Source organism: Phascolarctos cinereus, unplaced genomic scaffold (assembly GCF_003287225.1).
Source record: "Phascolarctos cinereus isolate Bilbo 61053 unplaced genomic scaffold, phaCin_HiC Scaffold_4;HRSCAF=312, whole genome shotgun sequence".
NCBI lineage: Eukaryota > Metazoa > Chordata > Mammalia > Diprotodontia > Phascolarctidae > Phascolarctos > Phascolarctos cinereus.
Window position 1 is genome coordinate 211,310,014 of NW_027555847.1, and position 12,713 is coordinate 211,322,726.

General features: G+C 39.5%; 1 protein-coding gene across 4 annotated transcripts in view; it reads left to right on the top strand.

The window, feature by feature from the left end:
- Nucleotides 1-11,903: 11,903 nt before the first annotated feature.
- Nucleotides 11,904-12,713, top strand: part of DAGLB (diacylglycerol lipase beta) — a 56,935-nt gene continuing 56,125 nt past the window's right edge. For 2 of the 4 annotated variants that reach the window (XM_020965379.2, XM_020965380.2), the window contains exon 1: nucleotides 11,904-12,178. In XM_020965379.2, the coding sequence (XP_020821038.1) occupies nucleotides 12,084-12,178 (95 nt within the window). In that variant the 5' untranslated portion in view covers nucleotides 11,904-12,083. The remainder of the gene's footprint in view (nucleotides 12,179-12,713) is intronic. The other 2 variants (XM_020965382.2, XM_020965383.2) reach the window with 2 other exon arrangements.

Consider the following 12,713-nt stretch of genomic DNA (forward strand, 5'->3'; position numbering starts at 1 on the left):
GCTTTTTTTTCCTCTTGTGTTTGTATTTCCATATTCCTTGGACTGATTCTGAGAGGATAGGAAAAAAGTGGAAGAATATGATATATATTTGACAGAATGTCCCTAGCTATGAAAAAATGCATCTATTTTCTGCAGTATAAGTCAAAAAAAGAAATGGAAATAAGCAAAAATAAAAAGATTTGAAACTTTGATTAGTAAATGAACTTATTTTGAAAATTAATTCCCATTTTGTGATTTATTATAATAGAATGACTCCATTTTAGTTATTCCCCCAGGCTGTAATAAATTTAGCTAAGTTGGAATAAGATTTTTCAAATAAATGTGTTTGGGTTGGGGTGAGAGCTGGGGAAACATTCTTATTCACATTGAAAATTCAATGCATCTTCTGTGACATATCTTCTTAAGCACTATGTTAAGATAGCTACCTTGCCCTACTGAATAAAGTTTATCAGGTAATGTAATACTCTCTTATTGCTAAAATGTTTTTGTGTCTTCTTTTAAATACACAAATGAATGAAATATAATAGTTTTATTTATACAGTCCTCTAAGGTTTATAGAGTACTTTATCTCATGAGCTATGTGTATCTAATACAGCTAATAAACTGTAACTATACAAATCATAAGCTAATGATTGCAATCCACTTGTGTGTGCAGAAATTAACCTTCATTCCTCCAACCAACTTCTTAAGATGAATACAGAGTATGAAAAATGTTTCCTTTCTTTTTTTTTTTTCCTCTTGGCAAGTGGGGTTAGGTGACTTGCCCAGGGTCACACAGCTAGTGTCAAGTGTTTGGTCTGAGACTGCATTTTAACTCAGGTCTTCCTGACTTCAGGGCCGGTGCTCTATCCACTGTGCCACTTAGCTGCCCCAGATGTTTCCTTTCTGCCATCAGTAGATGCCAATAAAGGCCATCCAATATTTCTTCCCTAATGCCAAACCTAAATTTCACAAGAAAAGGAGATAGGTGGAAGGTATTAAATTGTGATGGCCAATTTCTCCAGAGTTTCTCTGGTATGTTCTCTGTTGTTAAATGTAGAGGTCTTGAGAATCAGAACACACTACTGAGGAAGTAAGAACTGAATTAGGAGAGAAGAAAAGTAACAAAGTAGGATTTCATCTATGCCCTAAGAGGAAGGGACTGAACTAGGTAGACAAAAAGAATGCAGTGCCCAGGAAATTCATGTGTATTACTTTGCTGCAACATAGTGATAGATTGCCACCCCTTCCTTTTCCTGAAGAGCTCTTATGGGGAGGGGGGGCAATTGGGGTTAAGTGACTTGCCCAGGGTCACACAGCTAATAAGTGTCAAGTGTTTGGTCTGAGGCCAGATTTGAACTCAGGTCCTCCTGCCATCAGGGCCGGTGCTCTATCCACTGTGCCACCTAGCCGCCCCTATGAAGAGCTCTTATTTGCCATGCACCCAGGCAGGTAATACCAGTCTGTCATATTTGTGTGTTAAGTATTGGAAGATCATAAAGTAGGGGTGAACTACCTTAGAGGCAGTCAAGTATTTGTAGGAAGCAACATTGGCAGCCTGTTTTGAGGAGTTGCTTGAAGGGATCTTAGGGATCATCTACTTCAACCCTGTTTTATAGAACAGTTGACTACTTGTAGGATTTGGGCAAAAGGAATGTGGGCATTAAAATACTGTTTACTTATTTTCTAAACTGCCAATTTTTGTACACCAGTGACCTATGAAACAGTTATGCTATGCATTGCATATTGCTTTATTTTGTGTTCCCCTGCCCTCTACTGGCTGAAATTATGGAACTCTTCAGAGAGACTCAGCCCTGTGCCAGTATGCGTGTAGCTAGCTGATTAGTGAGTTGGTGACAAGTCACTATGGGATTATAGTTTATGTGTGTGTTATAGTTTCTTGGGTTCCCTCCTCCCCTGTTTACCACTAATTGTGAAATAAATTAGTGTATTTGAGCACCATCTTTTTTTTTTTAATAATGATACAGCCACTTTAAGCTAGGAATTCCAAGGAAATTCTTACCCTTTCTAAACTTGTACTCTCATTCCAGAACAAAATAAGTAATTATTGCCTATTTCCTTTTCCTCTCCCAGGGCTACTAAGAAGATGAATGGTTTGACAGGAATATTTTGGGTCCCACAAAAGAATACTTAGTTTGTTAACTAATGGCTGCTCTTAGGACATCAAAAGTTGTTTACCTTACAGTTGCCTTTGATAACAAAACAGAATTTAATACCTGGTTTAACAAATACTATTTTGAAAAACAAGTCTTCATTTTGAGTATATAAGTGTTAATAGATACACTATACTGTTTTCTCTAAGGACTTGATGCTTGCTGGTTTACAGATATCGGCTAATTGTTGGTATATTATTTGTATATACATGTAATTATATAGGTGTTTGTACAAAGAGGAAGCTGGCTATGGTTTATCTGAGCATCAGTTTTTAATCTTTGTAACTTAATATTTTTAAAATTCTTTTTAACCCCATAGCCTAGTTTTTACTTGATGTTATTAAATATTTGCTTTATAAATTAGTTATCAACTTCGAATTGTGTCCATATAATTTTCACCTCATCCCTATTTCCATAGCTGTACTCCCTTGTAATTACTACTGACCCAAGTCTTAAAACCTCCCAGTTCCCCAGTTTATCCGTTCAGTTGTACTATCTGTTTGTGTCTTCTCAATCTTTGCCCATTCATCCATGCCAGACTCCCTAACTGTGGATGTATCTCAGGGTTCTATGTGCCTGTCTTCTCTCTGTATTCTCTTTTGGTAATTTCATTAGTTCCCAAAGATTCAATTACTATGTCTTTATATAGATGACTTCTAGATTTATATACTTAAGCCTGAGTTTTTCTTTCTAAGCTCTTAATCCTGCCTATTAAAAAGTTCAAACTGGATGTCCTAGAGACATCTCAAAATCATCATGTCTAAAAGAAAACTCATTGTCTTTACCTCAACAGTCACTCCTTTTCTGAACTTCTCTATTACTGTGGAGTCCAACAGTCACATAAGTTTGCAACTTTGATATCATTCTTGATTCTTCTCTGACCTCCATTTCCAATTTCCTGGGGCACCTAGGTGGCGCAGTGGATAGAGCACCAGCCTTGAAGTCAGGAGGACCTGAGTTCAAATTCGGCCTTAGATCAAACACTTGACACTTACTAGCTGTGTGACCCTGGGCAAGTCACTTATCCCCAATTGCCTAAACAAACAAACAAACAAAACCCAAACCAATCACCAAATTTTGTCCCTACCATTTTCATAACATCTCTCACATATGATTCGCATGGTTGCCATCCTGAATCATCTTTCACATGTACTGTTGCAAAACCTTTCTTGGTCTCCCTGTCTCCAGCCTCTCACCACTCTCATCTGTCCTCCACATTACTTTGGAAGTAATTTTCCTATAGTGTAGGTGTGGTCGTCTCACCACTGGTCACCAAACTATTGCCTCCCTGTCACCTCTAGAATAAAATATAAATTCTGTTTGGCATTTGTAATTCTTTACAACCTGGATCCTTCCTACCTTTCCAGTCTTCTTATATTTTTCTCCCTTCCTCACACTGTGATCTAGCCATATTGGTCTACTCACAACACTTCCACTTCTCTTTCCTTGTAGGTGGTGTGCACTTCTTTTTTCATCCCTTCCTCTTAGAATCCCCAATTACCTTTAAGAATCAGCTAAAATGCCAAGTTATATATGAAGTCTTTCCTAATGCCCATGGGAGCTACTACCATGACTACCTTGTAGTTATTTTGTATAATGTACATATTTATGTTGTCTCCCCTATCAGACTGCAAGCTCTTTTGAGGGTAGGTACTGGTTCACTTTCGCCTTTGTATCCATAGTGCTTAACACAGTGCTTGGTACATAGTAAGTAGGCTGACAAATCACTTTTTCCAGCTAGGTGATTGGTGGATAGAGCACTGGGCCTGGATTCAGTGAGTTCAAATTCAGCCTCAGTCACTTCCCAGCTCTTGTGAGCCTGACCAAGTGACTTAAGCTCTTTTTGTCTCATTTTCCCCAACTGTATGACAGGGATAATAATAGTACCTACCTCCCAGGGTTGTTGTATCAAATGAGATAATATTTATAACATAACAATAAGTTTTTATTAAGTGCTTAGTTCAGTGCTTGGCACATAGTAGATGCTTAATAAATGTTTGTTCTCTTTCCCTCCCTCCCCTTAGCCAGATAATTAAGAATAATAAAAATTATAAGTGAGCTTTAAAATAAAAGATGGAGAGGTCTAAATAGGAATAGCTTCCTGATGAAATACAGGAAGAGCTGGGAGTTTTGGACCCAGCTTCATGCTTAGTGCAATGGAGTTAGAAAAATGATTTCTCTAAGTATCATCATTGACTCTTGTTTGTTTTACCACTTTCAATATCAGTGTTGAGCAGGGCTGGACATATATGGGTGAAACCTTTAAATATACCACACTCTTCCAGATTTAGAGGCTAGAAACCCTGGAGTTGCTATTGGCTTTTCCCTCTTTCTCATCCCCTATATCTAGTATGTCACTAGATGTAGTCATTTTTTTCCTTGTAGCTGTCTTTTACATTTCCTTTCTTCATTCCCACTGTCAACAATTCAAATATTTTTTAGATGTTCATTTGTATACAAGACACTGTCCTAGTCACTGGGGATACAGAGGTTTAAAATAAAGATCTTCCTATACTCAAGGAATTACATTATGCTGAGAATAACATGTACACAGATTAGTATAATGTATAGTAACAATATATTAAGGTATAGCATAATGTAATGGCAGAAAAGCAGAGCTAGAGACAAAATAAGTTCTCAAATGTAGCCAGTATAACTACTAGATGCAACATTGACTTTGGAGTGAGAGGGCTTGGGTTTGAATCCATTCTTTGCTTGTGTGATTAATTTACCTCTCAGGGCCTTGTCTCATCTGTAAAATTAGGGTGTTGGAATGATTTGTTAAGGTCCTTCCACCTCTAAATCTCTATCAGAGGTCTATTCCATTCTTCTGCCATAGTCTAAGGCCCTCATCATCTCTTGAATTTTACTACAAGTCCTAAAACTGGCTTCTTTGCTTCCAATCTTTCCCTCTGCATTTCATTTTATATGCTACCTTAATATTTCAGCAACTTGTGATTTCATTCAGGGTGAATACTCTGACCCATTAACACAGATTGAAATTCTTCTATGACTTAATAAAAAGCCTTTGAGGGATGCTAAGACTGAAAATTTTATCATCCTGAAGCCTTTCCAAACTAAGCTAGACTTGTCTTCAAACCATATACTTCCCAGGTCCCAGACTTTCCATCCTAATGGAAAGGGCTAGTGTTTACACTGTGCCAGAACAGTCTGAGAGTCCAAGCTTGTCTCTGTCCCATGATAAGTCATTCAAAGCAGAACTTGAGTGGAATATATAAGCCACACCAGTTTTCGTAGAATACTTCTTTAACATGTCACTTCTGTCTTCAAGAACCACTGCTACTGCCATCATACCCAGCACAATTCTCAACAGAAACTTTCGGGTTATAAAGTGAGACTTAAGGTCTAGATTCAAGGAAGCCAAAGTTTATTCAAGGTACATTATTCATTCATTCATTGGCCAAGTTGTCCTTAGCTAACCGCCACATAACTGACTCTAATTTTAACCCTGTCCTGACCCTGGACAGGTTTTTATCTACTCATCACACTGAACTCTATTCGCTCCTTAGAAAGGTCCTGACTCAAAAGTTACAAAGAAATAAAGAGAAACACACTCTTGGCTTCTATGATTTTATTGTCCCCAGTGTAAAATTTCAGACAACTACTAGTGGCAGTCTGGAATCATTGAAAACAGCCTGAAAAGACTGATCCTTTGTACCTCCTTTTCCAGCTTTATCCTACTCCTAAAGAGAAAGTATGATGGGGAATTGGGGTGGAGGAAGAGGATATACCTTTTCTACTGCCAATTGGCATCAGTAACTTAGATTCTCAGAATTAAACTGGAACATTCTGCTTTTCCAGCTTCAACCACCCCCCACATTTATAATTATAATAATAATTCACATTTATATAGTGCTTACTATGTGCCAAGCTCTGTGCTTGGTTATCTCATTTGATTCTTACAATAATCCTCGTAGGTAGGTGGTATTATTATCCCCCTTCTGCAGATGGGGAAATTGAGGCCAACAGAGGTGAAGTGCCCAGGGTCACATGGCTAATTTCTGAGGTTGGGTTTGAATTCATGTCTTGATTGTAGCCTCAGCTCACTCTATCCACTGTGCCACCTAAAGTAATCCATTCGATAGAGCCACCCAGCAACACATTCCCCTAAACCAAAAATCCTGAGGCAGTAAAGTATCAGATCCCACTGACAAGGAATAGACTCTTTATACTATAAATTACACATTATTCTACCCTCCTATGCGGAAGTTTTCAATCACTTATCAAGCAGTATTCAACAAATTTTCATGAGGAACACTGAACACTTCTGGGGTTGATTTCAAAAAGATTTTTGACTTACCCTATTAGAATTACTTTTACTTCTTCTAAAGGAGGACACTACCTCCAAGAGTATACCAATGCTCTGATCTTGATCAAGTGAGAATGCTTTTCTTACTGTAGTCTGACAACTATATAGCTCTCTTTCCCCTGTCCTTCCCTGAATTCCCTTGTACAGAACAAAAAACCATACCAATAGTCAATAACTCTGAAGTAAGCAGGAAGCTCCCTCCTATAACTTGGGGTTTTCTCTCCCATGCCAGCATAAAACATCAAAGGAAGAGTAGAAAAACACACACAATGCAATGATAGTCAGATACAACTATAGGAAACACATGGCCAAGGCAACTCATGACTTTGGCCCTATAGGACCCCATGTCCTTTTTCCATTTGCGTTCTCATTCTGCTCCCTTCCAGGCACAGGATCTCTGTTTTTGTTGTGGTTGTTTAGTTGTGTCTGAGTCTTCATATCCCATTTGGGTTTTCTTAGAAAAGATGCTGGTCTAGTTTTCCATCTCCTTCTCCAGCTCATTTTATACATAAGGAAACTGAGACAAACAGGGTTAATGACTTACCCATGGTCACATAGTAAGTGTCTGAAGTCAAATATGAACTCAGAAAGATGAGTCTTCCTGACTCCAGGCCCAACACTCTATGTATTGTGCCACCTAGCTGCCCCAGCGTCTCTGCGGGCCAAGTCATTCAGCTGGTCTCCCTGGTTCCCCTCCTCTCCATAGTTTGACTTGCAACGTTAGGGTACTTTTCTTTTGAATCCATAGTTTGCCCTATGCTTTTGCTGCAAGGTCCTTGGAGCCATCTTTACTGACTGTCTTTGATTCTCTGGCCCTGCTCCCTGATACATGCAATATCTTCCTCCTGGACCAGTAACTGCTGCAAAGTGTCATACTGATGATGACAACGATGACGAAAGAGGAAGAAGAAAGAAATCCTCACACCCTCTGTTGCACTCTAGTTTAAGCATGAAGGGAATGAGATGATTCTCTTCTAGATTTCCAGGGGTTACCCTCTATAAAGTTTCACTGCATTTATTCTTTTTTAGAGCTAGTAAGCTAGCTTTCAAAAGACCATCCAAAATTATAGGAATATAGTGATATTCTAGAATAGAGACGCTGAAGTTCCCTGCAACCATCCCACCAGGACTTAAAAATGGAAAAAAAACCTACCTCCACCGAATCCACAGAAGGATCTCCGAAATTCTGTGGAGACCCTAGGATAGACAAACTAGGGTGGGCAGAACTCAGAGAGGCCTCTAGGGGGCCTACTATTCCTGATCTGAGCCTTTCCACTCTCATGGCTCAAGTAGCCTCTGTGTATTTGTTGTCTAGGATAACACTCAAGCCCTACTTGAAAAAAAAAAAGGCACTAGGCAAAATTCAGCCAGAACAGTCACTGAAATCTGAGGCAGGAAATCTGCATGGTTCCCAGCAATAGTAGAGAAAGGATACTAGGTAGAGCCCACAGCCCCTTGGCAAGAGGGATCCCCCAGCTAGAACCTAGCACCTGAGCAGCCCCAAAGTTCCTCTAGGGGAGACTACTATACTCAAGACAAGGCAGGCCCTCCACATCTATTCAATTGTAAATATTGACCAAATAAACTCCCCCACCCTACCCCCAAAATAAGGTAGATGAGATGAGCAAACCAAGGAAAACTTGAATATTATGTGCAAATACCCTGGTTTGACAGGCACCTAGGGGATGAACCCTGAATACAGTTACCCCAAAACAAGTCCAGGTAAAGCCCTGAAGAAAAACAAAATGTTCTGGCCCTACAAACCATAGGAATACTTGGAAAAAATTAAACAAGAGATACAGAATGGAAAAGCTAGGGAGAAAAGAATGATAAGGGAAATTCACATCTTAGAACAGAGGGTGAAAAGCCTCACCAAAGAACTTAATGCTCTGAAAACAGAGTGGGCCAGAAAGAAAATGACTCAATATGACAAGAAATAGGAAAATAAAATAAAAACTTTGAAAAAAAATAATAGCTATCATTTAAGTAATTTAATTTAAATAATAGCAAGAAAATATGTGAAATATACTATCAAAAACAACTAACCTGTAAAATAGGCAGAGACAATCTAAGAATTATCAGACTATCGAAATCCATGATCATTCAGTCGAGATACCATATTTCAAGAAATAGTAAATGAAAACTACCCAGAACTCTTAGAACAAGATGGTAATGTGGAAATGGAAAGAATCCACTAGTCACCTCTGGAAAGAAACCTCAAAATGAAAACTAGTAATGTCAGAGCTTCCAGGTCAAAGAAAAAATTCTACAAGCAGCCAAAAAGAATTAGTTCAAGGCTAAAGGAATCACAACAAGATCACACAAGACTTAGCAGCTACCACATAAAGGAGAAGAGTGTTTGTAATACAATATTCCCAAAGACAAGAATAAAGCTTTTCAATCAAAGGTAAGTTATCCAGATAAACGAAGTATAATCCTACAGGAGAAAAAAACAGACTTTTATTGGAATAGAGTAGTACTTCTCAAACTTTTTGGTCTCAAGAGCTTTTTATACTCTTAAAAATTATTGAGGACCCCTTTACAGTCTTAAAAATTATGAAGGACTCCAATAGTTTGTGTATATCTACCAATAATTATAATACTGGAAATTAAAACTGGTGAATTTAAAATATTTATATTTGCCAATTCATTAAAAATAATAATAATAACAAACCCATTACATGTTAACATTTTCCAAATTTTCCAGAACAAAAATTTACTGAGGGGGCAGCTAGGTGGTGCAGTGAATAGAGCTCTGGCCTTGGTGTCAGGAGGACCTGAGTTCAAATCCAGCCTCAGACACTTAACGAGTACTAGCTGTGTGACCTTGGGCAGTCACTTAACCCCGATTGCCTCATCCAAAAAAAAAAAAAAACGAAAAAAATTTACTGAGAAGAGTGGCATCATTGTACGTAGTTTTTCAAATCTCTTTAATGTCTGGCTTAATAGAAGGCAGCTTCAAATGTGCTTCTGTTAAAACATGTAATTTTGGTTGAAATGTGAAGAAAATGCATCTTCACACAGATTTGTAGTTGGAAAAAGGAGAAGTACTTTAAACATCTTAGAACTATTATACAAATAGTTTTGACCTTGTGGATGCCCTGAGAAGGAAGGGGTCCATGGATCACACTTTGAGATTTCCAAACATTCCTGATCAAAATCACCAGAACAAAGAAGATGTTTGCAAAGGAAATAGAGGCACCAAGAGAAACACAGAAAGGAACACTTTTTGTTTAATAGAAAGGGAATGTAGGGATGAATTGTTTACAAGTTAATAAGAAAACAAAAAACACAATTTCTTGGAACCTTAATATCTTTAAAGGTCATAGTGAAATGCTAAAATGATAGAGCATCTGTGGGTTGTTTTATACTGTTTTAATGGTCTTAGGAGAGATAAAAATAGGAGTGTTAGGGGACCATACTGTAGAAAGAAAGGAGAAAAAAAATCACTTGCATAATAGGGGTGCACAAGATGAAGAGTTAAAAAACAGAAAGGTATCAACAGAACAGATTAGGGACACAATACACACAAGCAAAAGAACCTAATTTACAGACCTAGAAAAAGTAATTACAAAATTCACATGGAGGAACAAAAGGTCAAGAATCTCAAGGGAAATAACAAAACAAAAAAAGTGGGAAGGAAGGAAAACTATCAGTACTAAATATTAAACTGTACTATAAAATAGTAATAATTAAAATAATTTGGTACTAGTTAAAAGATAGAGAGGGCAGTTAGCAAAACAGATTAGGGATAAAACATACAGAAATCAACTTAGTAGCCTAACATTTGGTAACCCCAATAACCCTAGTTATTGGGGAGAAGAAATAGCTATTTGACAAAAACTGCTGGGAAAACCAGATAGCTGTCTGGCAAAAATTAGGTTGAGATCAACACCTCACAACATGCACAAAGATAAATTACAAATGGATATATGACCTAAATATAAAAGGTTACATCATAAATTATCTTTCAGACCTATGAATAGGAGGAAATTTCATGATCCAAAAATAAAGAGGATCATAGAAGGTAAACAATTTTGATTATTTAAAATAAAAAAGTTTCTGTATAAATAAATCCAAAGTAGTGAAAGTTAGAAGAAAAATAGGTAACTGGGAAAAATCTTTGCAGCAAGTTATAAAGGTGTTATATCTAAAATATGTAAGAAATAGATTCAAATTTATAAGAGCCATTCCCCAATAGATGGATATGTACAGGCAAATTTTTTTGAACAGGCAATTTTCAAAGAAAGTAATCTAAGCTATCAACAACCATATGAAAAAATGTTCAAAATCACTAATATTTAGAGAGACGCAAATTGCAGCAACTTTGAGTTTCCACCTTACACCTATCAGAATAGCAAAGATGACAAAAAGAGGAAAATGAGAAACGTTAGAAGGGCTGTGGAAAAACAGACATACTGTCGGTGGAACTGTGATTTGATCAAATCATTTTGGAAAGCAGTTTGGAACTATGCCCCAAAAGTTACTAAATTGTGCATGCCCTTTGATCCAACTATACGACTACTAGGCCTATACTTAAAAGAAATCTGAGAAAGAGAAAAAAAATCTTTATATACACCTATAATTAAGGTTCTTTTTGTGGCAGCCCAAAATTCAGAAACTAAGGGAGTTTCTTCCTACTGGAAATGGCTAAGCCAATTATGGTATAGGAATATAATGGAATATTATTGTTCCATAAGAACTAACGAAATGGACCATTTCAGAGGAAACTGAGAACTCTATGAATGGATGCAGAATAAAATGAGCAGAACTAGGAGAACAATTAAACAATGACAATATTATACTGAAAGACTTTCTAACTTCGTTGCAGTGATAAACACGAATTCAGAAGACTAACGATGAAACACACAACTCACCTGCAGAGAAGTGGACAATGCACGTTTGCACTGAGGGTTTTTTGGTTTTCGGTTTTTTTTGGATGCCCTTTGTCACAAATGTAGTAACTGTTTGAAACACAACTCAAATTTGTGTCTTTATGATTTCAAATCCAGCACTCTATCCACTATATCACCTAAGAAAGTAATTAGATTGCTCTGGGCTCTAAGGAGCTTTACCAAGAGGCTCCAAGCTCTAGATCAGGAGTGGAGTCCTGGATGTGCTTTATAGAGACTACAGAAAACTGTTGTTAGATGTGGAGTGACGAACAGGAGCAACGATCAAATCAAGTCAAGCATCATTTATATCAAGTGCTTACTGTGTGCCTATGCTAAGCCGCAGGCCCCATAGAGGTATAAAAGAGAGAGACCCCAGGCTTTGACTAATAATAGTAACACAGGTGGGAGACCTCGGTCTTCCCATAGCCTTGTGTAGCAGAACATCACGTGTGGGCGCATGGACCGGGGTGTGGGGGGAAACGCGAGTAAATGAGCCAGGGAGCATGCGCGGCGGGGGTCATCCAGGTCCCGGATCTCTATCCCTCGGAACTCCGGGAGAGCCGGTGGATCCGGAAGTCGGGCGGGAGCGGCTTCCGGGCTTGTGGGCGTGCGCAAGAAGCGCGGGGAAACGAGCAGGCAGGAGGGGCAGGCGACGGCGGCGGCTGTTGGGTGGGGAGCCGGGGCGGCCCTCGGCGCGCTCCCATAATGCCGGGCATGGTGCTGTTCGGCCGGCGCTGGGCCATAGCCAGCGACGACCTGGTCTTCCCGGGCGCCTTCGAGCTGTTCTTTCGGGTGGCCTGGTGAGTGCCGCGGTCCGGGCTTGTGATTGCGCCCGCCCGACGTCCCTTCCCCGTGGCCGCAGGGACCAAGGAATCTCCTTCTCCTCCTCCTCCTCCCCCTCCCCTTCCCCTTTCTGCGGCCCACCCCTCTCCTCCCCCCCGCCCCTGGGAGGAAGGGGGATTATCTTTCCCCTCCCTTCTTCCAGCTACGTTCTCTCCTTCTCCTACTTAAACCACTCCTCTTCCTCCTCCCCCTCCCCGCCCAATCTTGTCCATCTCCTCTCCCCCTACCCATTTTACCTCCTCCCCAGGGCAAGTGGGGAAAGGGGGCTTCCTTCCTCCCCTCCCTTCTTTCTCTCTCCCTCCTTAAATCACCCCTCCTCACCTTTCCCCCCCATTAATCCCTTCCCCATTAAGGAAAGGGGGTGGAATTCCTCTCTTCTTCCTCCGACCATCACCCTCCTTATCCCCCCGCCCCTCTCATTTACCTCCCTGGGCCGAAGGGAGGAGGAAATTCCCTCCTCCCCTTTCTCTTTCCTTCCTGGACTCTTCCCGC